Source organism: Pipra filicauda, unplaced genomic scaffold (genome assembly GCF_003945595.2).
Source record: "Pipra filicauda isolate LSUMZ 115617 unplaced genomic scaffold, ASM394559v2 scaffold131_size2509542_pilon, whole genome shotgun sequence".
Lineage (NCBI taxonomy): Eukaryota > Metazoa > Chordata > Aves > Passeriformes > Pipridae > Pipra > Pipra filicauda.
This window is the reverse complement of record NW_024103785.1, coordinates 2,105,861-2,133,672: the sequence shown is the minus strand read 5'-3', so window position 1 is coordinate 2,133,672 and position 27,812 is coordinate 2,105,861. Positions and strand designations below refer to the sequence as shown.

Genomic DNA, 27,812 nt, shown 5'->3' with positions numbered 1-27,812 from the left:
GGGAGGGCCCGCGGGGCGCAGCGCGGACACCCCGGGCCGGGACGTGCCGGGACGTGCCGGGACCCGCCGGCCCCGCGGCCGAGGCCTCCCCGCAGCTGCCAGCCCGGTCGAGGCCCCGGCGGCGGCTCCGCCCGCACCGGAAGGGCAGCGGAGCCGCCCCGGCCGAGGGGAGGGGACAGCGGGGCGGGCGGGCGGCTCTTCGCGGCGCTCCCCCCACGGCGGTACCTGCGCTGGAAGTCGGTCCGGAAGGGCGTCAGGTAAGGGTCCCGCTCCAGCAGCCGCTGCAGCTGCGGGGGCTCCGTGCAGGCGGCGGCCATGTCGCCGCCGCGAGCCCCGCCTGCTCCGCGCCGCCGCTAAATACCCGCGGGGAGGGGGCCGGGGCCGGGCCCGGGCCCGCCGGCCCTGCCGCTCCTGCCCGTCCCCGCCCGGCGCCGCCCCCTGCCCGGGGCCGCCCCGCCCCGCACGGCCCTGCCGGGTTTGGCAGCCCCGGTGTCCCGGAGCGAGCGACACCAAGGGAAATAAAAAAAACCTGCGGCTAAAAAATAAAAAAAAACAAAATAAAAAAAAAAAAGGGGCCATCTGCCCGAGCCGACCCATCTCAGGAGGAGGAGGCGGGATGGCGGAGGGAGGGGGGGTCTGCCTGCCGCCGGTCCGCGGTTCCCCCGATTTGTTTTCTTAGTGGCGCTTTGATGTGGTTTTTTTTTCCAGCGTGTCAGCGGCAGGGTGAACTCTGCGTTCCCACACACACACACACAACACCCACCCCGCAGCCAACAGCAGCACCACCACCGCCGCCCCCAAAAGTGATTTGGCATCATCGTGAGCGCCGGAATAAATTTCTCGGCTGGCGTGCTCACAGACAGCTCAGCAAAACAAGACTCGGGGCATCCGTGAGTTTATCTCGTAAACACCCCTGTCTGTACAGCAAAAATGTCTCTTTACCGGACGCATAAACCAAATCCTGAACAAAGTAAGATTAATTCAACTGATCCCAGCGCGGCTCTAAATGCTGAGCAGCACAGGTAGTTTTTGGTAGCTGTGGAAGTTTTTGACCTCATATCAGCATGTCTCGTTTTTTGGATAGGCCACCGAATATCCAAGGCAACTAATCACCAGCCCGACCATGCCTCTAGGCCAGCATTGAGCACTTTTATTTAAGGTCCAGCAATTTTGCTTTGTTTAGACATGTAGTGAGAAAGTTTATTTAGAGGCCTCTTTTGAATGCTTTTCAGCCATGGTTAATAAACTTTTCAGGTCCTAGATACCTTACTCGTTTCCACAACCATCCCCATAATTTTTATCCTCGGTTTGTAACTCATCCCCCCTATCTTGGCTTTCTTGCATTTAAGTGCTGCTTCCCCTTCCTGTCTGCCAGATAAATAACAGGACAGTGTGTGTTGAACAATTCATTTATTACATTACCCAAAATTGGCTACAGTGAAAATTTCTGTATTGATTTCTTTCCTCAACAGTGTGTGTACATCTAACTACGCTGTATTTCCTTGCAGCAGTCCCTATCTACATAGGCAAACATCCAAGTATTTATGTCCTTTTTTCCTTGTGGATGGAGTGCAACAAGTGTTCTCTGTCCCAGGAATATGTAGGGCAATAGTCATACTGTTTACTAGAACAGTTGCCCCAGCAGGAGGCCCAAGCAGTTTTGGTTTGCTTATTGTGGAAGTAGTATCTATGCTGTAGAACTACCTGTCAGATCCAGCTCTGATAGATCAGGGTTTCTTTTTTCTTTAGTGGCCACCATTTCTTCAGTCTCCCTGGAGACTGAAAAACTGTTGTTAAAATTGCCTTTCTGTATGGCAGTGATTTCAGTGCATGTGCTAAAACAAAGTTTAAGAAGTCTTATCCCTCTAGCTTCTTGTCTCATGATATGTGCATGGTGTTCTTTTGCAAATGGGTCACCCTCATTCTCACAGTTAACTAGTTTTGCAGACTAAAAGGAGAGAAATTCCAGCTGATTAGCAAGAGCCAGGAAATTGTTGGGTTTTTGGTTTGTTTTGTTGTTTGTTTGTTTGTTTGTTTGTTTTACAATAGTTGCATGTTACCTGTGCTGCTGCTTTGAAGCTTCTGGGTTTTTGGTACTGGAGAGGTCACCTGCTGTTGAAGTGGATGTGGGAGAGCAATTCCTGCAGTCTTTGAATGCACAAGTGCTGGAAACAGAAGCTTCACTCTTAGCACGGTCTCTTTGGTTTTATTAATTGTCAGGAAGCTCAAGCAGGTTCACAGCAGCGTTATCAGCTGTTTGGCATAAATACAAGAGAGAGATTTAGAAATTAGCAGTTTGTGCAGGAATCTATCCGTGACTTGCACCTCCCTGAAGACAGGGACCCCTTTTTAACCTTCATTTGGAAGTTTTTAAGTAGAAATGACACAGTATCCAGCCTCATATACAAGCAACATTGTACTTCAGGAAGTTAAGTCCTGCAAATAGCCCATGTCCCTACAACAGACAAAGCCCAAGTGCTATATTTAACACTCTGTGAGCTGGGAAATGGATAACCATACCGGTTTTGTCTACTCATGTTTCATTTTACAACTTGGGCGTGATTTTATCTGCCTGCTTTATCAAAAAGTAACTCAAAAACACTAAGGCATACATTGTTGTGATCATCTATTACACCATGAACCTGCTGAGACTCAAAGGCCGAGGCTGACTCTCAGAACACTGCCATTTAGTCCTCTACCTGGAGGCAAAAACAGCAGTTCAGACAATTAGTGTTGTCCCAACAGCTGAATGTGTCTTTGTGCATTTGTCAGAGGTGGATACAAAGCTGCCAGCTGCTGCTGCCAGTAGAAATAGGAAGAGGAGGACTGTTGGGTATAACTGCTCTTTTGTGGGGACAGCAGTATAGGAGTGGTGTCTAAGTTGTGTGTCTGGCACCCAGTTTCCGGTAGGGCTGGACTTTATCAATTACTCTTAACTAGTCTTTCAAAGGATACTCATGCTTAAGTTATGTATACTTGAAAATTTTGCGTAGCAATATTGAGCAGTAACTGTGCAGTTACAATTATTATAACATCAATTTAGATGAATATGAAAAGATCAAACAGAAATCAGAGGTTTGGATTAAAAGCCACCGAAGATCTTAAAAGCATTGAAGAGAAAAATGTCTACCCCTGTCACGCAGTACCTCCATTTTGATGCACTAATATTTTGCACTTACTTTACAAAAGATGACAAAGATGCTGAACTTGAGGAAAAAATTAGGAAAAAAATCCTTTTTTTTCACTAAGGCACTGATTCAGATTCTCCCTCATCAGTAATGTCTGTTCTTATCTCAGCCAGAATGGATCTGTGCAGTCTCTGGCCTTGACTGGCTCTTGCAGAACCAGTTCCTGAGTTTCAGGTTCTTCTAAACCTTCTAAGTGGCTTAGAGCAGCCCTGGTCCCTGGTCCTGGCCTGGCTCTGTAAGATGCTTCTAAGCCTGTCAGAGTCGTCTTTGGTGTACAGGCTTCTGTTCTGCAGCTGTCATGGATGATTCCTAATTTATAGACTGCCCAATCCCACAGTTCAATCTGTCTGAGGAGAGATGGCAGGTACCAAAGACAGCAGGCTATTTTTTAACTCTTGTGTTGAGAACATTTAAGAATTGCTAATCTCTCCAAGTGACAAGTTACAAGGCATGTCCTTTGTATGTTTAAATTCAAGATACTTAAAAGCTATATCGAACATTTGTCATCATTTCAGTCTAGGCAGAACTCCTCCCAGCTCCCTTTCCTGGAAGTCTTTTTACATGTAGTTATGATTGGCCCACTTTGTTTGCTTGCATATGAGGAGATTAATGCATTTTTTTATTGCTATTGCACCTTCCTTGAAGGTGTCTTTAAGATGAGAGGTAGTCCATGAGAAACAGGAACACAAGCTATCACTTGTGCCTATACTGGATCTCACAATGTGCACTATCAAGAAAAAGTGTTCCTGTGGACAGAGACAGCTGTTCAAAAAGATTCATGTTTCAGTATTCCAGAAGAATGGATTCTTGAAGGATCCCTTGTGTGCTTTATACAGGTGTCAAGCATCTGAGCGTGTTATGGTACTCATTGCAGCTTCCCACTTTTGGGCTGGCTTCTGCACATTCAGTACATAACACAAAATGGAGTTCAGAATTTGAAAGAAAATTAGCTTGCTTTGCCACATTGGCCAGCCATACTTCTCCCTGTTATTTGTCCAAGGATCCATAAGAAATTAATTGCGCAGTTGGCATCCAGATCCAATGCAAATGCCCCCCTTAAAAAAAAAATAAAATTATCCTTTATCTCGATAGTCTTCCCAGACACATCAAACATTGGTCATGGAGATTTAGCTCATTGCAGGGAGGTTGGAGTAGGTGACCTTTAGAGGTCCCCTCCAACCCAAACTGTTCTATGACACGTATCCCTATCTTTGGATTCGCCAAGGTGAGACACATTGGAGAAAAGAACAGGCCAGTGTTGCACAGCTGCTGGCAAACATCATGTCACAGTTCCATAATTAACACTGTACTTCAAGCAAAGAGTCAGCTGTTGGATTACATAGGGAGAACAAAGCACATATCCTTGAAAGTCGCAGCAAACATTCCAAGTGTCTGTTGCTATATCATTTATAGGTTGGGGTTTCATAAGAAATGTAGGGTATTGATATTATATTATAAGGTTTTACCTTTGCCCTGTCATGGTATCAGGAGCTTTATACAACAACATGTCTTCAAAGATCCAAACTAAAGTACAATCTGAAATACTAAAAAGCCACATTTAGTGTTGTGACATTCCGGTAAGCACAGTCGGTGGGAATGCTGAGCAAAATAAAAACCATTCTGAGCAAAATAAAAACACATTCCAACAACTTGAAAGTCCTAAGTAATGATTGCTTTCACGCTATTACAGTGTTATTATGATTTGGTGTCCTCATTTTATACAACAGAATATCAAAAAACGTAAATATTTTTCAAAGTTTTTTACGCATTAATCAAGACACTTCAAAAAGTGATGCCAATTTAAAAATATCAGCAGATGCAGAAAATATTTGTTGTGCAAATGCCTGATTCTTACTAAAAAATCAAATAAGAATTTGTGAAACACTTTACAGATACAAAACACAAGCAAACTTAAGGAATATAATGATATTTTTTGGATGTTGTGTATACCCTGTTGTTTGTATGCCTTCTATATCTATTTCTCAAAAGTAATTACTGCCAATAGTAACAACCTTCTACAACTCCCAGTACTGCTGTTTCTTGTTGTTTGCATATGTGTTTATGTTTTGGGGGAAGAACAAAAAACTTTCAGATTCTCTCCTTAACTCCATACCCACAATACTTGGCAATGTGCCAATGTATGTTTAACACTTAAAAAATAAGTAGCTCAGGGATAGTTGTCCCAGAGGAACATTCTTGCTATTATTGCAGTGGGACTCTGTACCAATATATTACTCTTAAACAAGCAACTTGTTAACAGTAGCCAAACATTGCGTGCTTTGTATCCAATACACTTGGAATTAGGAATGAAATACCACAGCTTTAGCACCAATTTTGCTTTCTTGTTGTTCATTGTCAGGTCTTTCCTAAAATCCCAGAGAAATGTTTTTACCTAGGGTGTTTCTCGAAGGCTGGCTGCATTGTCTCACATTCCTGCCCGAAGCACTACAGACGTTTAGGCTGCCTGGCCTTTTACTCAGACAAGAAAGTGAGGTTGCCAGATAATCGTTCAGAGGGTAACACATCTAATCCTTCGGGAGGTCAAGTGGGATGAGGAGAAAGGAGGAGATGCACAGTGCTAATGCTCTGGCAGCTCTGTCAATAGAAATTCATTAGTATATGTAGAACTATTTTAGTTTTCAAAAAGCAGAATAGTACCCAAGTTGCATTCGTGAATTTGTGTACTGAGCTCACTGCAGGGGGGTGGGGAAAAGCAGGCGAATCTGGTGCAAACTGTGTGTGAAGGGCAGAACTTTTGGAAGTTCAAAATCCTTTCCACAGGCAGTCTTTTAGATCTTGACAGCATCAGTTCTGGTTTACTTTTTAGTGGCAGTCGGTGGCAGTTGACCCAGTCGGTTTTTAGGTGTGACCAGTAGTGTTTTGAATGAACAGAAAGATGGGACAGTTCTTTAGTGCTACACTCAAAATCTTGCTCTAGTCAGAAGAGAACACCATACATGGAACTAAGAATTTGCTGTTAGTCCAGTGAATATTTAACAGTTTCATTGTCCAAGAGGTCTGATTAACTTAGGGGCTAGGGTAGGAGGTGGGGGGAAACCCAAAAAACAAACTAATAGTGCAATTTAACTTGTTATACAGAAAAATTTTTAGCACTATAATTTTTTCCTGTGTGGTCTTTTGTGATGATAACACTTTAGAGTCTGAGGCTATAATGATGTATAACCACTGAGCAACTAAAATTACAACTATGGCGTGTGATATTCATGTTTCTGTAGATGTCGGAGACCACAGTCTTGCTTTTAAAGTAATGGTGTAATTTGCACCTTTGCATTGCATAGATGCCTGTCATACACTCTGAGAGAGTGCACAGTGATTTCTGAATGTATATGAACATAACTGGACCCTCCATAGGTAATGACACAATGACTGGAACTATTTCATACTTGCACCTTGGTCAAATTCTGACCTAAGCAATTGTCAAAATGTGGAAAACTATAATCCTTACATGTGTAGCACATGCCTTGAGCCATGCTTTTCCAGAATCTGCCTAAACAGACTGTGAAGAACATCAGTTCCGTTCAGTAATCCATCTTCATAAATGCACGTCTCTCATCTCAGCAATGCTATACCTATAAATCTCCAAAGTTACCTGAATTAGCTGAACAATCATGCAAGGTTGTGTATTATAAACTTAAGTCACTTTTCAATACCCTGTCAGCTTAAGGACCCATGATTTCCACTATTTTCTACATGTCTTAAAAGACCCCCAGTACAATAATTAAAGGTGCAGTCCTCACAATCCCAGTGGTACAGAGCTATTCTTACAAGTATGCAGTCCATTGCCATAGGTGATTGTATTGCATGCAATACAGCTTTCCACAGGAAATATTTTATACCTGGGTGATTCCCCTTTTCTTCTTAGAACACTCAAAATTCTGTATTTTTAAAAATACAGAAAGCTTCCTCCAAGACAAACACATACACACAGACATTTTTGTTAGGAACATTGATATTCATGGATTTGAAAGAACTAATCTGTCTTCACATCAAGAAACAGGTTTTCTCTTGCTTAGAGATAAATCCTTTAGCTTGGATCCTTGGTCTCCTATTACTCAGGTTTATATCATGCTCTTGTTTTTAAAATCAGCCATAGCATTTGAGTTAAAAGTGGTATGGCTTTCAGTTTTCCTGTATGCATGTAGCTTAATAAAATTATACAGTAAAGAAAAATAAGTGATATGCAGCTTAGAGTGTGAATACATTTGGAAGGGATTGTTTATACTGTGCTGTGGAAACTAAAATGAGCAAATATTATTAATAGTTATCTAAGTTAGCCAGGCTAAAGCATTTCCCTCAGTATGAGTTTGTGAGGATATCCAGGATTATTAGCTGCATTTCTGTTTTGTGAACACTTTACATTGAAGTACATACTACTGCAAGAACTACTTAGTAAGAAAATTTACTTCACATTATTAGATATGTTAATTAATCCTCCACCTGTTTTTGTTTTCATTTGATTCCAGCTCTTCTTTGCAGCAAACAGCTAAATATGTATTTTTTAATCCAAATAGCAATTTCCACTTGCAAGATATTAACTACCATCCTGTGTTATATGGGTAACTTGGTTTTCCAAGTTAATCCAACCCCAGCTCCATTAGAGTAGTTTAAGCACAGATGGATTTCAGTCAGTTTTCCTCAGTTCAAAACACTTTTCCTTTTTGATATCTCTTTGCACCTTCCGTTTCTCTCTCAAAACTCCCCCTGGATATCTGCTTGAATATCCAGCTTCTTTGTTTCTTAGCACTTCATTCTCCTCCTCTGCCCGCTTGACCAGCATAGCCCTCTCAATTGTGCAGGTCACAGCCTGTGCCAGGGGTTCAATCTTTTTGCATCATATTGTCTTCTCAGGCAGCACCCAGGCTTGTCCCACAGTTCCACCAGGACAGCAGGCTATCCCCAGGGATCAGGCTGTTCTTTGCTGTCTGTAAAGCTGAGGCATAAGCAATCAGTTCCCTTTATCCTTTTGCCAATCTGGTAGGGGCCTTGTTGGAAACATTGTCCCAGTGTCACCTCTCTTTCACAGTTTTCCCATGTTGTTTTTGTCTGTGTTTGTTCTAGGTCCGACTGTTTCCTTACTATAGTATTTCCTACCACTGCATATGCACATGGACGACTTTTCCACTTCTGTTCACTTTGTCATCCCCTTTTTGCCACTTTTACCAAAGAAGAATATTTGACAGCAAATGCTGACCAAAAAAAAAAAAAAAAAAAAAAAAGGCAGTTTTTACAGCTTCTGAGCCATCCATGCTCATGATTTTGTTTGTTTGTTTGTTTGTTTTGTTTACCATTATTTATTGTCCCCTAAGTCACTTCTTCTCTCATACGGGTTGCCAGCTCTTTCTGTACTATGCCAGTGTGTATAGGCCCTAAAATTAAATGCATTTTTGTGTCTAGGACATCCACTACAAGATCTTAAAATGCACTCTAGTCCTAATTCAAGGTCTGTCTGTCTCTGCTATCCACAAAACTTTGAACAGAGGCTGACAGCTTTTTCTTCTTCTAATACATCTCTGCTTTCTTTTGGCTTGTGATCAGTTACCAGGTGATACAATCTTTCAAATTCTGCTCCTCCTTTTAAAGCTCATGCCGTGTTACACACCCACTCACAGTTGCTGCTGCAGGAACTGGCTGATTTGGACAAATGTGTACCTCAAAGACCTAGTCCCTGCTGAATATGCCATTCCCTCAGCTCAGCTGTTTCTTCTAAAAGGGAGAGGAGGGCAGATATTTCTAGGGGCAGAGTGGACATGTCAAGTGAGAAGTCAGATTAGGTTTTCTCTGTGATTCCCCTGTCAGTTTGCCTGGTTTTGTCCTTTATAGGTAACCATAATAAAACCACTCTGGACTCAGCTGCATCACGAGAAAGGAATGGAGATCTCTGATCACATAGGACTGTGATTAGAGGCTTTTAAAGCAACAACCAGCAAACTTTGGGCTTCCATTCAGTGTCCACCTGTCACCATCTTGCTCTGACTGCCTTCTATTTTCTCCTCTTCCTCTCAGATCTTCAGCAAACTAGCATTATCCATCACAAAGACTGCCACTTAGCCAGGCAAAGTTTGCCTGGAGTGAGTCACAGCCAGATCATAGAGTGATGTAACTACTGTTTCTCTGCTTTCCCTGGATCATTAGCAATCCTGGAGTACCTGGGTTGCCCAGAATTCATCTGTTTTACAGCAAATGAGGTAACTGCCTGAAGACAGGACTGCACACCTGCTCTATTCATTCCCAGTTTTCTATGGTGACTGTAGGCTTCCACCTACAAAAGTTTTGGCAGAGGCTTGGTTGCTCACCAACGTACTGGAATTGTTCACAAACAGGTTTGCCCATGTTTTTCACCGATTTCTTACACTCAAAATCTTGTGTACTACACCATATACACAGTGCTAAGAGTTTACCATAGTCCAGTAAATATTCTAACAGTCTAAATTGTCTGATTATTGCAGAAAAGCCTCACTTTTCTGATGCTGTAGTCACCTTTCCACAATGTGCCTCTAGGTCCTGAGCTTGGCAGTCTTCCTGATGCAGATGAGAGAGGGGGCTTGCTTTAGGACAAGTCTTCAGCCCCTGAGGTCTTCATGAGAAGAACAGTGATGTTGCTGTTGCAGGATTAAAATTCCTCAGTCTGGGGTACGTTTGGTTTTATCTTTAAACTTTTTCCTTGCACCATCTGCTCCCATCTCATTGATTCACAGCTAGTTCCCATATTCCACAATATCTTTACTCCAGGGCTCTCAGGAGATATCTGCCATCCTCTGTAATTTTACTCCACTATTATACAAACATTTACTCTACTAAAATCAGTAGTTTCAGCAATATAAAACTGTAATTCTTAGAGGAGAATCCAAGAGACAGGTAAGAGACAGGTTGATTTTTCAAATTCGCAGTAGTTTTGCTGAAGTGCGTAGTCAGCAAAGCTGTATAAAACTGGAGGTCATTGCATTGTTAAGTTCAGATTTGTCATTTAGCTACTCAGTTAAAGCATCTATAAATGGAAGACATCACGAATATTTATAATGATGCAATATAAAAGTCTCTTTTACAGCCTGTCTGCAATTTAGTAGTTTGTCAATATAGAATATAAAAAACATAAACCCAGTAACTCTTCCAGTTTGTTCTGTTTTTGTAGAATTTGCCAAATTTATGTTAAAATCCCAGCAGACATTACAAAAAGCCTTATATCTGTGACTGTTAAGGCCATGAGCAAATATGCTAGTTGTGCACTACTCTATTACATTAGCCAACTGTTGATAAATATACTGTAGAAATACTGAAATATTCAAAATGCTCTGTTCTGGGGAAACTTAACAACTATTTTTATGTTGTCCTTTGTTCCAGCTCTTTTTCCTCAAAGAATTTGGAATATTAATAATTGTGGACAGATAAATGATAATTATAATATAAGGTTATATAATATATATTATTTTATTATATTATTATTATATGATAGATTTTCATGTATTGTTAAATATATATATTGATATAGATATAAATTTTTGCCTTAACATCAAACTTTTATAAATTTAACATTTTTTTTAAACAGTGATACAGTTCACTGTCTCTGGCCAATCAGGTTGATAGTAGTCAAAAAGTAGCCATAATAGTACACTATAGTAGGAATAGTACACTATAAAGTAAAAATCTTTTCAAAGGTCTTTGATGTCTTACTGCCATTAAAGCTTAGTCTCATAAACCACACCAAGTCCTCTCCTGACACATTTCTGTTGGTCATTATCTGGTCCTTTTTCTATTTACAGTTAAGGCATTAATTTATGCAAATAAAGAGATTTCTTCATTCATAAGCTAATTGTCCTCACTGCCAGAATTTTTTGTTCTATTTCCTCCTTCTGTTGTTTCAGCTGCACACAGTTAAAATACTGAACAACTCTTAAAATCCATGGTTTCTCTTTTGCTCCCTGACCTATGGAGTCCTTCAGCTCTCTCCTCAGTAACTCCTGTGTTGTCATCTGATTCAACACGTGTACAAGGAAAACTGAAAGAATGAGCTGAGTCATTCTCTAAATCGGGACCATCCTCCTCTGAACACAAAACCTTCCTCTGCAGCACTTAAGGGCAAGTATTACCTATGTGATTTTACACACAGTGTTTTAGCTTCTCTTACTTTGTGTCTACCTGAAAAGCACATAGTTTAGCTGTATCCACCAAAATTTTCTTTGTGTCTGTATCATTTGTGTTACATAATGCCAAAAACTTATTCATCCTTCTCACTCCTACGTTCTATTTCCTTTGTTTTTTTTTTTTTCATTTCAAAATAGACTCACATCTTCACTGGATTGTTTTTCATACATATATGTAATATCTGTGAACTGTGACTACTTTGCAGTCATTCAGGAACCCTCGAGTCTCAAGGAACATAAACCTTCTGTACAATCACATCATTATTCCAATCATTCCATTAAAAGATGCTCACAGTGAATATCAATCTAGCTTAAGTCATCCCTTATACCTAACATTTGAATAACTGACTAATGAGGACATACATTAGACACCCTGAAAGGGAGGAAAAAGCAAGACCAAGTGCTTATGTCTTATTATTTTCTTAGCACTATAAAATACCTTACACGTTCTTTGCATTTTTAAATGAATGGACTTGCTTTTAGTCTTGTCTCTGTGCCTGCCAAAAATGTATGCTCTGGTAGGTTGAAACCACTCTAGCACTACTACAAGTGATTAGAACTATGATTTTTTCATGTTTATGTCCAAGTTGCTGGGTTACTTGCAGCTCTGAGTGAGATTTACAGAGAATTCCTAAGAGCTCTGTATCTGAGTTGTATTACATTGCTTGAAATAAAACTTTTCAGCACATTTTTCTAATATAATTCTTTTCACTTTTGAGGAATTTTCATGCTAGCTCTGTTATTATAAATACTGCCTTTATGAAATTTTTAATATCCTAAATTAGTACTTTTTCTTTTTTATTTTTTTTCCTGATTCATGTGCTTGTATATTTATCTTTTGCGTATCGCAGGTTTGGTTTTTTTTTTTTGGTTTATCATTGATTATTTTTTCTCTTTCTTTTTTACAGTAGGTCATGTGGCATTGATATGCTTAAGGAATTTAAAGTTGCAAGGAAGAAAATTGAGCCACATGTCGATGGATGAGATTGGCTTTATGGTTTCTTCATGACCTCATTGCATGTTGGTGAAGGGACAGGACTGTGAAATATGAGATGCAAGTGTCATCAAAATGTGTCCCTGGTATTGCAAGGAGTTGCACAAGGAGCCATTCCTTTTCTGCAAAATGAAACATGAGCATTCATAACTGTAAAAACCAAAACCACTGCCATTATGTTTCCTGTTTTTCTAATGTCCTTTCTATAGCATGAAGTATAGATATTCCTATTAACAATTAAAAAAAAAAAACAAAAGTTTAAAAAACCCAAACCAATACAAGCTATCACCTCTTGTCTCTGTTTTTCTTAAATATAGAAATGTTTTGCAAATTTAACTTAATATATTAGTCAAGTGCCTTGCCCTGATTTTTCATTTTTAGAATAAACTGAAGTATTTCAGCTTTTAGTGTCTATCCTGCTTGTTCCCGTTTGTATGTTAGGGATCAGCTTTTCAGAAACATCAAGACCTCTTTCAACACTGACACAGCAGGGAACTGAGGTGGGTTCTGTTGTGTTTCTGTAGCAAATTAAATTCGTTTTATTACCTGTTCAATACTCTGAAACGTGAAAACAAGCATTTTTCTAAGTTTGAATCAGGTACATTGTGCCTTTCAGGTTAATGTATTTTAAGTACTGCTTTGAGTCAAGTTTGCACATTAACTGAATGAGGTTTGATTGGTTGTATTCTTTTCATTCTTTTCAAGAAAAGTCTTTTGCATTTTATATTAGCTCTGTCACTAAAAAGTATAAAATCTTCTCTGATAACTTTCCATTGTGTTAGAGAAGATTCAACAAAGCCTTTAATTTCTTTTGTCTTACCTTGTAAACCGGGATAGTTAAGGGGGAAAACAAAAAGTCTTCCAAGGATATGGTATCTGCCTGTAAAAATAATACTGTCATCCATGGTTAGAGATAACATGCAGAGGTTATAGCTGTGTGAGCTATTTAAAAATCAAAAGCAGCACAGTCAGAGCATAGTTGTGTTTCGAGGGGCAGTACATAAAAGTTGTCCCTCAGGAACATATCGTTCTAAAGGGTGACCAAATATAATTATTTCATGTGGTGCCACATAATTGAGATGACTTGGAATTCCCCCTCTTGTAACACTTTTGATCTATCTGCTGAGTTTGACAGGGTAAGGTTAAATCTCCTTCTGCTATCATGTATTGGAAAATACTTCTGGTACCAAGAATAGCTCATTAAAGGTGGATGGAAAGTCTCCTTTTCTAATGTACATATTAATTACCATAACCCTCAGTGAATTTATCTTTGCTGGCAGAATATCATACCTTGCTGCTGTACCTAAGAAACTTGAGTTTCTTGTTGATTAAAACTGTCACTTGCCTGGAATAACTAGATCCAATAAAGTAAAAACATGGGAAGTGGAGCAAGATTTTTTTTAAATATACATTTCTGTTCTAAGGAAATCAGCTTTGTTTTTAGAGAGAATTGGAACTGAACACAGGACTTTTGAGTCAGTAAGCTCAGATGATACAATCCACTGTTCTTTTGGACCTCTTATTCCCTCTGCTGAATTATTGGTTTGCAGCAATGTCACTCATGGCAGAAAACATGTTAGTAGGTAAACTTACTTCAATCTTAGAATTTAAAGTGAGTGATACCAGAGACATCTGTGGCCTGGAGGCAGAGGCAAAATGCTCCTTTCTCCCTACAATACTCATGGAGAACTCCTGGTAAGGAAGAAGAGCTGGGGAATATATACATCACCAGTCTGTATGTACATCACCGGATCTGTGTCTCTCTGTTTCCACAGGAGCTCCCTTACCTTTTTGCTTGTTCTCTGCCCCAGCACAAGGAAAATCACTGTGTAACCACAGTTTGAGATGTGTGCTACAGGGCCTTCTTCTACAATCATCTACAATGACTCTTTGCCTCACCTCTCAGAGTGCAGTGGGGGGCGAGTAAAAATATCACGGAACGGGGCAGGTTGGAAGGGACCACAGTGGGTCATGCGGCCCAACCTCCCTGCTCAGGCAGGCTCATGCCAGAGCACATTGCACAGGATTGCATCCAGGCTGTTCTTGAACACATGACACAGGATTGCATCCAGACTGTTCTTGAATACCTCCAGCGAGGGGGACTCCACACCCTCTCTGAGCAATCTGTTCCAGGGCATGATCACCGGCACGGTGGAAAAGTTCTTCGTGTGCATCGGTTTCTGCCCATTGCCTCTTGTCCTATTACTTGGTACCACCGAGAAGAGCCTGGCTCCATCCTCTTGGCACCTCTAAATATAACCCTAAAGAATTAGTAACATATGCTGCCTTGTTTGGCTTTCCTTTCAGCTGCTGAAATAAGATACTGGTTTTCTCTAAGTGTATGTAGATGGATGTCTGGAGCTTGTGAACCACCAAATGTGGGACTTGTGGGATAACTGTCAGAGCTGCAAGGCAAACAAGAAGCTGCAGAGCACTGGGTAGTGACAGTGCTTGTCTAAAATTCAGTTAAGGATCCACTGCTCTTAATGGGAAGGGCAATCCATCTGCAGAGTTTCCAGTAGACTGGGCATCTCCATCACATACATCATCATCACAAAGTGACAAAGTATAGAAGAAAGATCTCAGTACACCTTCAAAGCACATGGCACTAGAGGAAAAATTGCAAAATAAAATTCGCCCTATCTTATTAGAGCTTGGCCAATTTTTTAGCAGAAAACTAACAACTACTGCATAATTATTTAAATACTTAACTGTGTCCACTCTGGGATTGAAAGCATTAATTCTTTTAGAAACTTTTTCCCTAGTTGTTTAAACTCTTTTCTGTGAATTTGAAATCTTGTCTGTGCATTATTTTTGATTTGTAGGTAATCCACAGCTAATCCTAGAATGGCCTGGGTTGGAAGGGACTTTAATAATCTGAGACTAGAATTCATATCTTGAAAATTGAGTGCCTTTTTTCGACTGAACTTGCGTGATATTCCTATTACCTGTGGATATCTAGCACACCACCACTGCTAGACATTTTGGCATGACTAGTTCAAATGCTATTTTGAGTTATTTTTCTCTGATGGTCATTTAAATTTTTTTTTGTTTTCGTAAGGCTGTGATCATCAAAACCCAAAAGGAACATCAGATCACTGAGCATGTTCTTTTACCAATTTGCCAAAATATTCCCAGAAATGTTTTTAAGCATTCACTGACTGGCAGAGAGCAATGCCTTTACATCCAATATCACTGTCTCCCGTGGGATCAGCACAGTTGCTGGACCTTGCCTCTGCCTAATCTCCTCAGTGCACAGTCTCTCTGAGTGGCAGGGCTCTGCTGTAGGTTCTGCTATAGCAGAACTCCCCTGAGATGCTCCCCTTTGAACCTGTTCAGCCTACAGCATCCCATATTCTTTATTTCTGAATATAAAGCTCCTTCTCATAAGGGCTTCCCTTAAATGTCTGGATTTCAGTACGTTTAATTCTTCCAAGTTCGAGTGTTTTACACCTACCACTTTTTGTTGGAGCCCAAAGAGGCACCTCTGTTTCTAGACTCATTAACACAGCAAGCCAAGGGATGATTTGCCTCCAAGTGGCACTTCTCTCCAGCCTGCAGTGATTTGCACTGTCTTACAGAAGAAAGCAAAATGTTTCTCCATCTGTGGCTTGGTGTAGAGTTTATCCACTCCAATACATGAAGTAAGTCATCTTGCCAACAGTATGCCAAGCAGTATTGCCAGGAGTCACAGGTCCCCTCCTTGGGAACCATTGTGTTTGTCACTGCTGCTCTGGGGAGGCAGCCACCAGTCTCTTTCCCAGGCTGGGTTCACCCTGAGTTTGGGTTGTAAAACTTAAAACTGGAAAGCAGGGCTGTAAACTGGAGAAAGGCAAAGTAAGTCATTCCTCAGCGAACAATCCCACCACTTCTCTTTTCATAGCTCGTAAGAAAGTCCTGGAAATATTGCCAATCACATTGCAAATCAGCCTGCTTCCTCGGTTCTTTAATAAATTTCAAGCAAATTCATCAGGAAAATATTAAGCAGTTGAAGTGAGATATGTGTAACATTCATGAAACAGTTATTCCCCCATGTTCTAGGAAAGTCAGAGGCATTTACCCTGCTGATGAGCTTTTACTCGGCATAAGGAATGATCCAATTATGACCCTTTACTAGTAGTTAGAGAAACCTAAGGCTGTTTATTTTAACTACTGCACTAACCAAACATGATTGTTTTTATTGGAATGATTCTTGGTAGTATAATAGAAGGCAAAAAGGGATTTTTTTTTTGGCAGACCTGATCCTTTAGCCACCCTAGGTAGGCATCTTATGTTCATCTTTCTCAAAGAAACATCTGTAGGAGAAGTGGTGGCAATCTGAGGCCTCAGAAGAATTCTCAAGGCACAGCTCACAGATAAGCCAGTTTACTGTAGTTCATTTCCTATCTACTTCATGCCACTCTACAGCATTGTTCACTTTTCTCACCCTCAGGACTTCAATTTTTTTTCAACCTGCCCTACCGAAAGGCAGATTACAGACCTTATTTAATCCTGAAGAGCGAGGATGTTAATTGGGTTGAAAATGGTAATGATGCATCTAATTCAGTCTTATCTGTGCTGCTCATCCTGCTCTCAGGACACCTGAGTGCACCTGCATCCCAGAACAGAGCCCTGAACGTGTATTTTTCTGTGTTACACCCAGCTCCTCCTTTGACCCACTATCAATGGCACATTACCTAGTGCATCAAAAGGGAATCTCACAATATTTCTTCTCGTTCTGTTTCTGAGTAAGAGCAGGTATGTGGTCAAGACATTTTTTATATTTACTGCCTCAGTTAAAGCATAATTAGTTCCATGAAAAGGAAGGGGATTAGCCACCTCCACTTTAGCTAAAACCTCTGTCACCTTTACATTTCAGACTTTTTCAACTATTTCAATTACCAGTCAAGGAGGGGTTTAAGTCTGCAGTGTAATAATACTTGCAATTACTAGTAAATAGCATTTTACAGCATTAACTAGTCTGTCCTTACCACATCCATTTTCAGGCAGGCAAATAAATGTTATTATCCTCATTTTACAAACACATTGATTAAGTGACTTACCTAAAGGCCACACATCAGTTTCGATGTCAGTGCCAAGATTAGCACAGAGAAACTTCTGCATTGCAGACACAAAAAAGCGATCTGTATTATCAAGCCCACCCCTGACCCCCCCCCAGAAACAAACAATCCATTCTTGCTGTGCAATCTAGAGAGCAATTACCCTCCTCACATCCCCCAGGGGCTTTGTCCACCTGGGAAGCTGCTCCTCGCTGATGGCTCAAAATGGTTTCCCAAGTACTTCTCTACCACGGGAAGCTTTTCCATCTGCCTCCTGCCTTTAACACAAGGGTTGGAAGGCACTGCCTGGAGAACCTTTGAAACTCCCACGTTGGTGCCTGAGCTTGTGGAGGCAGAGGGGGAGGGAAGGGAAAGGGGCTCGTGCTGCTCGACAAAGGCAAAGCGAAGATGAGAAATGACATGAGGAAGCAGCAGGGCCAGGATTTATCAGAAATTAGGATGATCTTTTAAGATCTCATTTTAAGAGATTTTTTTTGCCTCTCCAACCAAGAAAATTTTCAATTTAAAGTTGTCTATAACAGGTACAATAGAAGTAGAAATCTTTTCTATTGCTGCTGTAGCTGCTGTTTGAAAACTGTGGTAGGTGCAATGGTAACGCTGGAAGTTGGATCTTCAGCTCTAAAATGCAGCAGCATCTCTAGCCCTCAGTCTGCTGAGCTATTCGGTACATTGCTGTATTTTAAAGCTCCTGCTTTTAAATTTGGAAGGAGTTTTGGATTTGACCTCCATTGCCTGGTTTAGACAGACAGACAGACCTAAGTGATGAGTAACAGACCTTACTGTGTGCATGAATGTAGAGCAAGTAACACCACAGCATGCAAAAACCTATTAAACAATACCGAGTTTCTAATGGTAAAAATCTACTCTGCTTATGGGCAGTTATTTCTGAGGAAGAATGTATGTTGGCTGTATTTGTTTCCCATCCAGAATAAGTCTCCCTGCCTGGAAAAACAAACCAGAGATACTAGGGACAGCACTTTTAACAGCTAATTAAGGCCATCTATGTGTAAGGGTGGCAATGTTTTGTTCTGATTTAGGTACAGGTCGAGAGATCTTCTTGACCCGACTTCTAAATGTGACAGGAAATCAAAATAATCATAAATCTTTTGACCAGCAGTACTATAGTCCATCAGCAGGTAAACAAATCTGCCAGGAAAGCCCCCGGTGTCATCTGCCAACACCTGAATTTGACCTAGTCATCCAAGCTGACACTGTGCCAATGATCTGAAAGCAGATACACTGCAAAACTGTCGAGCATCTATGATGGATACTGGTATTTCAGACCAGAGTGCCAGGCGATGAATTATATTCCTAAAAAGCATACATGACAAAGTTAAATTTAGAAGTAGAATTTGGACTAGTTGCCAAGTTTTACTGAAGGTCATTTGTGCCTTTTTTTTTTTTTTAAACTCATGTAGCCACTCAGAGGAAATATGTGAACTTACCTTCAAAATACCTCAAATATTAACCATATGAATTATACATTTGCCTTTTTCTGTCTTTTAAAAGATTATTTCTTGCATAAAAATAACATCATTCAATTTATTGCTTGCGAGTCACCTGTACGTTGCAGTATCAGGATTATTCAGTAGGTTTATACCTGTCAGAATTTTATATTAGCTCCATTATTCACTAACAGCAAAAAATAAAGCATCTTTCTAAATGAATGCTTAAGCATGTGTGTTTTCTTGTCACTTCGTTGGCTTGTCTTCTGTGCAACTTTAGTCCTTACTCTTCCACCTCAGAAATATTAAGGTGTCACTTACAGAATTGATAAATTTAGCTGCATTAAACTGTGATAGAGGGTTAACCTTGTGTGTGGGAAAAAGCAAAACATGGCTGGATGGCCAAAGATGTGATTATGTGTTCTGAAGCCTGATAAATATTGTATCATGCCATCATTTAAGAAGCTCAAGGGCTTCACAGCCTTAATTGCATTTTAATCATGGCAACTCTGTTCAATTATGTACTCTGGCTTCTTCAAAAATAAAAGCACTTCAGTCTTTAAAAAGATATTGTGGTACCTCTCACCTGCAGGGCTGCTCCCCTTTTGTCTTCAGTGGTGGTTCTGGGTGCCATGAAATGCAAAACCAAAAGCTTCTGCATGGGGAAAAAATGCCAACATAACTGAAAAATGCAATCAAGAATGAAACAAGGGGAAGTATATACAACAGCCAATAAAATAATGAAAGACAGTGCCTTCATGAAAATGACACCTTCTCTTTAGCATGCATGTTCTGCAGAGCCAGTGGCATTTAATGCTTCCTGAGGTGCATTACACTGCACAGTGGGCACCTCATTTGAGGTTGATCCTCTGCTAACACCACTGTCGAAAAAAAGCTTTCTTATGGTTCCTTCTGTTTTGTAATTTATTTTACTGAACTTCTCATAAACTCTGTGCTACCTCCTCGCTAAAAGAAATTAATGATTTTGACTAGGCACTTCAATGTCAATCTACTAAAGCACTTAGAGGATTGCCTATGCCTGTCTTCTGAAACTTTTAACAGTCTCATTGCCTTTGGTGAAACTTCTCATATTATTAGAGTCACAGGCATGTTTTAGTGTTTCACTGGATTAAGTCTTTAGCCATTTTTCCTTTCTTTGCATTTATTTCTACGATGTAGCTTCTTAAATCTCTAGTGGGTCGATGATACTTCAGCATTTTATCGTGTTTTTTTGGCTAGTTTTCATATTAAAAGTTCACAGATAGTTCCTCTCATTCATTCATTTCCAGAATCCACTCATGATTTTAACAAATATCTCAAGTCATAGTGTATAATGAAATAAACAGCAGTGCTTTCAAAAGAAGTTAAAATTACCTAGTGAACATAAAGTCTGGGGCAGAAAGACTTAACATTCACTTTCAGGAGCCCTTACAAACGAAAGTATTGTGTTTGTCCAGAAAAACAACTTGTGCAGGAGCTGTGGGTGAAATTCTCTTTGCTTCCCATGTGTGAGAAGTTGAGTTAGCTGGTCAAAACACTCCCTTGTGACCTTAAAATCTCTGGTGAATATTGAAGCATCAGATCAATGATATGTTATCTTTGTTTCAAAAGAACAATCCCCTGTGATCATTACTGCTGTGCTGGCTGATCTTTTTAAATTAACACAACACAAAACAATTTCACAAAATCAATTCATATTTTTGTCTCCAAAGTTCCAATTTTAAGCATAGAAACAGTGGAGTCAGAAAACGAGCATTTGCAGGAAAATGGTGTCTTATATTTCCCAAACAATAAGTCTGCTGTGGGTTGACCTGGCTGGATTCCAGGTGCACACCAAAGCTGCTCTATCACTCCCCTCCTCAGCTGGGAAGGGGTGAGAAAGTGTAACTAAAAGTTCGTGGGTTGGGATGAGGGCAGGGCGAGATCACTCACCAATTACCATCAGGGGCAAAACAGACTCAGTTTGGGGAAATTGGTTTGATTTATTGCCAGTCAAATTAGAGTAGGAAATAATCTTAAAACACGCTCCCCCCCACCCCTCCCTCTTCCCAGGCTCAATTTCACTCCTCATTTTCTCTACCTCCTTCTCCCCAGTGGTGCAGGGGGATGGGGAATGGGGGCTGAAGGCAGTTCATCACACCTTGTCTCTTCCACTCCTTTCTCCCTGGGGGCAGGACTCCTCACACTCTCCCCCTGCTCCAGTGTGAGGTCCCTCCCACAGGAGACAGTCCTCCCCAAGCTTCTCCAATGTGGATCCTTCCCATGGGCTGCAGTTCTTCATGAACTGTTCCAGTGTGGGTCCTTCCCATGGGGTGCAATCCTTCAGGAATAAGCTGCTCCAGCGTGGGTCCCCTGCAGGGTCACAAGTCCTGCCAGCAAACCTGCTCCAGTGTGGGCTCCTCTCTCCACAGGTCCCTGCCAGGAGCCTGCTCCAGTGTGGGTTTCCCATGGAGTCACAGTCTCCTCCAGGCACCCTCCTGCTCCAAGGTGGGGTCCTCCACAGGCTGCAGGTGGATCTCTGCTCCCCCATGGACCTCAGCGGGCTGCAGGGGCACAGTTTGCACCCTGGGCTGCAGGGGAATCTCAGCTTTGGCACCTGGAGCACCTCCTGCCTCTCCTTGGCTGACTGGGGTCTCTGCAGGGCTGTTCCTCTCACATATTCCCACTCCCCTCTCTGGCTGTCACTGCACATGACCACTGTCACTGATGGCATCGCCCTTGGCCAGTGGTGAGTCCGTCCTGGAGCCATCTGGCATTGGCTCTGTTGGACATGCAGGAAGCTTCCAGCAGCTTCCAGCAGAAGCCACCCCTGCTACCATGCAAACCCAATACACCTTCCATTATCTCTTGGTGCTTTTCAAATAAATGACTTCATGTAACTCACAACTTTTAGGGGGATTTGAAGGTTATTGCATTCCATTCTTTTCCAAGTAGATTGGATACTAAAAATAAAAAGTAATGACTCAGAGCTTACCTTTCCTGAATCTGGAGCTGAAATGGTAAATATTTAATAAGGGAAACTCTCTTCCCCAAAGTTTTGTTCTTCTTTGCCTTTCTCTGCAATAAAAAGCAAAATTAGCTTCCAAGCACATTGCTGTCCAGGTACCACATTCATGGATAATCATGTTTCCATAATATAGATGCACGAAAAAAGCACGTGAGGATTTTTACTGATGATAATACCCCCACTAAAGACAGCGAGAAAATAATTGAAGAGGTATTTTTCGCTGTTGAAAAAAATCACCCAGATATACAACCTTTCCCTTCATGCAATGCAATGGCTAAATGGACTGAAAAAGCCTGTTACCACATACTTTACTGTCTTGATATCACTGGAACATCTGCAAACATGATGTACATGTGTGTATTATGCAGATTACAGTGGATATTGAAAAAATATGCATAATATATATATATAGAATTACCATTCATACACTTGAGAGCAGTGGGCACAGTGCAGCATTTGTCCTTTAGCCTGCTTTTCAAACAGGGAAAAAGACAAAGGCATAAGCCTTTCTTTGCAAGGTCTGAATAGCTGAATATAATTTGTTTCTAATTCCAATTGTTAAAAGACATTTAGCTAGAAGAAAAAACCTATTAGGAGGAAACAGATGATGCTTTGTGCTTAACCAAGTGAACAAAAGAATCTTTTTACCATCATCCCAAGGAGACGCTGGAGCTCCTTCAGAAAATATCTCTCAGAATAGCACAATATCTTTGGCTCAAGGTAAGAGATAAATAAGGGTGTGCCAGCAGGGAAAAATGTGAATAGGGAGTACAAGGGAGGAAGTAGGAATAAAATTGCCAAGCTGGATATTTCAGCTCCCTCTCCAGTCATCTTCCCACACTGTCAGATCCACACAGGCCTCGGCTCAGATCCTCGGTCTCTGAATGATTTCAAAGACACTTTTTTTTTTTCCCCTTAAGATGGGAAAATAATAATTTGTAGAAACTAGCTGGCATAGAAACAGCAAGTCTCCACAAGTCTTTATCGATCCTAATGGCTCCCTGCCAAAAGCAAATGCACATACTGTGGACACCACAAGTCCAAAGGAATTCTTAAAACAACTCACATACAGGGAATGTGAACACACAGCAAGGGTGTTCTCTAAGCCTCACCTCTCCACTGGGAGCTAACGTGAGCTGGGTTGAGGGTAATCTCGATTCAGCAGCCCCTAGGGCTCAGATTACCTCCCCTGCTTCTCACCTGGCCTTCCCATGGCAGCACAGCTGCGAGGTGGAGCCTTGGAATGGAAAGTGTGCTCGGATTGCTTGGTGAACGCACACAGCTCAGCGGCCCAGGGTGCCCGTCGTGTGCTAATCCAGCTTGCTGCTCTCAACAAAATCAAGAAAACCAAAGCGTACCTTGAACATCCTCGCTGCAATATAAACTGATTTTCCCTTGTGCTCCGTGCCTGCTGTAAGAAGACGTTATCATTATCCTTTTGCTCTGCAAAGTACAAGAAAATGCTTTCCGCTGGGAGCATTAAGACAGAGATTTCTATCTTTTGAAAAGCAGCTAACAGAGTACATCAGTAGCAAAAGACACAGCACAGTCCACATATATGTTTACATGGCCACCATGTGACATATTGAAGATGGTTTTAAATTAACTCAGGTAGCTACTGCTGAGTGACTGCTGAAGGCACCACGAAGATCAGCGCGGTGCAAAACTCACTTTGGCATCCGGTTTGATAACCAGAGATAGCTGATGTTCAGCTCCTGAAGCTGAATTCCCAGGGTAACCTACTTTAAATCTATCTTAAGAACATCTGTACTCACCTGCAGTTCATGTATCTTAGAGGTATGTTATGGATGATGCCACAGCTACTCTTCAGATTTTTAATTTTTTCCCCTATAGCATGCTAGAACTGGGATTGTAATGATCTGCTCTGGTTCAGACCTGTTCTAAACAGGCAAATTTTCCTCCAGGATTAGATTTTGGTTTAAAATCTACAACAGGTAGACAACCCATGAAGTTCATGAAGAGATCTGGATTTCCTTAAAGCTCACATATGATCGAACAGTTCAGAGATTATTTCTAGTTCAAATCCAGGGGTACTTCCTAGAAAATTCTTGTACCTGAAAAATGCAATTTCTCAATAACTTGCACTGCAAGCATTCTTTACATTTTGCTTTCCAAACCTTGGTAAGGTGAAACAAACATGAAAAAACTCTTCATAAAGAAATAAAACATAATTTTTTTCTCAAAAAAAACATTTGCGCCATGACGCTCAGGTTGCCTTGGGAAGGCTGAGTGGACGAAAGCTGCTATTTTTAATTAGCTGGCTGCTTTTACAGGAAGGAAAAGGAGATGTTTACATGCTTTACTTTTCTGACATGTGTTTCTCTGCATTTTGGGGAGGGCAAGAAGAAGCTTAGAGAGTGTTAGAAGGACCCAAGAGGAGCAGTCTTAATAGAGCAGTTATAGCTTCATTTTACCCATCAAATGGTGCCAGCCTAGGTTATATCTGTTGGATCTGAATTCCTTGGCTAGGAATCTAACATTTAATTTCTTTAATCTCTCCCATGACAGGGTAATGATGTTACCAAACCCTTTCAAACCTTGTGAACTACTCACAACAATATTATTAGCGTTATTACTTTTACTCTTCCTTACAAAAAAAATGGGTGATTTGGGAGTCCAGGCATGAAAGTCAAAGTGTCAGAGGTACTCAGGGGTACTGCTATCTCTTTCCTTCTGCAGGCTCAACAGCCACTCCTCGAGCTGAATAGAAGACTGGGTTTTGTATTCCCAGACTGAAAACTTTCAGTGGTGCTAATTAAATAGTGTGCATGGCTCCAGGTTACAGCAAGTCACATATCACTCATGGTCTGGTCTTGGGGGTTGTTTTTATTGTTTAGCTGTTTGAAATTCTGTGCGTGTAAGACAGATGTAACAATTTTTGGAAGGCCCTTCTGCATCAGCAGTCGTACTTACCACTTTACCTCCTCAAGGAAGCAATGCCCTGTCTCGTTATGTCCTTGTGCAAAATCAGAGCAAAAAGGCAAAATTACTTTTGTGAAATTGCGCCACAGAACAAGGAGAGAACACAATCCCGCCTCCCTCCCAGCAGCTTCCCACTTGCCCTGTCTTCTGGACCAACTTGAGGACAAGTTGGGTGACTACACTCCTGCTGAAGTGCGTTTGTTTGTGTTGTCTTGTCAGGAATTTAATTTCCCAACATCCCATGCTACCAGCACAAGCGTGTCATTGCAATTTAACAAGCATTTTGTTGGTGTGTTCTATATCTCATTAAAGTCTCATCTCCTTAGCCAATACCACATGCTACTCATCTGTAGCAAAGCTCTTAAATGTAATGAAAAAGGTATAATCACAATTGAGGAAGCAACCGTTGACCAGCAACCTACAGATACCCCGATGCCTGGAAGAAACAACGCTGCAAGAACAACCCTTTTAAAAGTTCTGGCATCACTGTGTGACAGGAAAATAGTGTTGGGAGTGGAGGTGCTCCTCAGTCATTCCTGAGCTGCTCGGTGCCATTACAGGATTCTCAGATCACCAGACAATGCTGTGTCAAAGCACAGGGCAAAAACCAGTTTAATTTTTTTCAACTGAAAAGGAAGTTACGCCATACTGGACAACTTCTGTTTTCAAAAATACTAATTAAGATATTCTGAAGACGTTTTGAGAATATTAAGCCACCATCTTAAACTTGTTGTTGATGGGGTTTTTTTCTCCCGGATTTTTATTGCTTTTGAGTCACAATAGGAATTTTAACTTTTTTTTTTCTTACCGTAGGTAAATGCATGGATGTTTTTTTAAAGCGTGATACCTTTAAAGAAATAATATTTTAGTCATTAAAAATTATATTTAATCGTTATAAAACAAAAATAAAAGACCTGGTTGTGGTTAGAAGCACAGTGACAGGACCAGGGAGGATGGGAGCACTTGCTCTAGGGAAGAGAGGAGCTGGGCAAGGGCTGTGAGCAAGAGGAATCCTATGTACCTGCAGCTGCCTTCCCTACCCATGACAAATAAGCCCAGACAGGGTTTTTATAAGCAGTGTTGGTGCTGATAGGTCACCAGTAGGAACTGTGACAAGTAGGAATTTGTCACACATGCACAGGTGTCTGTCACCTTGCTGACAAGGGCACCAATTCTGTCCCAGACACTGGTTTGAGAGTCCATGGTGGCTACAGACACCTAACCCAAAAGTCAAATTTTCATGGGTCACTCTCAAATGGGAGGTCCAATCAAACAGAGGTAACTTTTATCCCTGCAGGATTAACAACAGCTTCTTGAAACCATTATCCTGACTCCAGTCCATCTCTAATTAAATCTAAATTAAATTTCGCCAAGCAGAATTACCAGGGCCTGGTTTTTAGAGTCTCTGGTAAATCCAGCTTCCTGATGGTGACTGTCTATTTACTGGAGACAAAGATCCACTGAAGAACAAATGATTTTGGCCTTTCTGGGTGTATCAACTCACATCTCAAGAATTAAGCCGGTAAATTTCTCCGTATAAGTAGTATAATGTACATTTGCATTTAGGCACACATTTTAATTATACAGTCCATAAAATATATCTGGAACTGAATCAGAGTTCTCAACGTGAGAAAATAGCCATATATTCAAAATCTAAACTTTTCTATGTTTCTTTGGTGGACAGCTTCTTTAAAGTACTTTCTTTCAATAGATCTTCCCCTATCCAAGCTCTATAAATGTGCTAATGGTTACTTTATTAGTGGTTGCCTTGGTCTCACTGAAGTTTTTTCTTTCTTTCTGTGAGCATAATTTATCCTATGCATGCCTTCCATCTGGAAAGAAATTGCACTGAACTAGATGGACCTTTATAAAAGAGCACAACTTAATGTTAAGTTTTAATTAATCAGTCTTATTCATTCATTATTTTTTATCCTAAGAGGCTCTAAATCATAGTCTGTTTCTGCCTGAATGTACATAGATTACTGCCTTATTTTATCTTTATATTTATATATTCACTTTGAACGAACTTAGATGAAGCTTAAAAAGTTTCTGAGGATCACCTATAAATTATTTTCCATATGCCCCTTTCCTTCCATCTGTAAACACTGAATGAATAAAATAATTTTGTGAATCGAGCCCTCTAATTTTCAGTAGCAAAACCAATTACCATTTCATTAATCATTGACGACCAATTAGTACTGTGAAAACAAAATGGCTGCATTCTTATGAAAATGCCACTTTCTCTGTAAAATTTAGAAGATGACTGATAATTTTATGTGCCTCACCTTCTGAATGCCCAGCTTAGACCTGGAAGGCCCAGAGCACCAGATGGAAAACAAGATTGTCGAGGTGTAGTGGACGGTTCTGTCTAATTTGTGCCTTGTGTTGTATTGAGGTGTGTGGTGATGCTTCCAGTTCCTGCCACAATAAAAGGTCACTTCCCTGCTTTGCTTATTATTATCAGCCTTCCTTCTGGTCTGTTTAAAGCATCTGCCTGTGCTTTGTCCAGGCTGTCGAGTAGTCTGAAGTCCTTAAGCAATCCTACCTATTAATGCTTAACAGTTATTCTGGATCTATTACCTAAAATGGCTAAGGAATTTATATTCCAGATGTTTACACAAAGCTGTTTCCCATGAATGATGCTACCGACAAAAAAAGGACTGAATTAATTCCACACATCTTTCATAAACAGCAAGAAATTGATTCTTAAATAAAGATGCTTACATCTGCCTCTTGCTCCAGATGGTGCAATTTAGCTGCCTATGTTACTCATGAGTTGGTTTTGGTTTTGAACAAACACTTAACCCAGCGGTTGTCACGTGAAGAATTCTCCATTTCTCACAACTGAAACCTAAACTGCACTGCTGCTTTAATTCTCAGAGCTTCATGTCTCACAGGTCAAAAGCACAAGGAAAAAAAAAAATATCTTTTTAATATTTCAGCACATCAGCCACACTTGTAAAACTGCCTGATACTGTACCCTCCTGTTTCCAGCAAAAATTCAGGCAGCAGACTT

At 40.8% G+C, this 27,812-nt stretch overlaps 1 protein-coding gene and 1 long non-coding RNA gene across 2 annotated transcripts in view; one reads left to right on the top strand and one right to left on the bottom strand.

Moving 5' to 3' along the window:
* Positions 1–346, bottom strand: part of GBE1 (1,4-alpha-glucan branching enzyme 1) — a 143,752-nt gene extending 143,406 nt beyond the window's left edge. The window contains exon 1 of the mRNA XM_027740075.2: positions 226–346. Coding sequence (XP_027595876.1) covers positions 226–317 — 92 coding nt within the window. The 5' untranslated portion in view covers positions 318–346. The remainder of the gene's footprint in view (positions 1–225) is intronic.
* On the top strand, positions 82–11,277 carry LOC113997870. Its single transcript, XR_003544243.2, has 3 exons — positions 82–257; positions 9,708–9,839; positions 11,069–11,277. It is a non-coding gene; the product is annotated as an uncharacterized LOC113997870 (long non-coding RNA).
* The last annotated feature ends 16,535 nt before the right edge of the window (positions 11,278–27,812 follow it).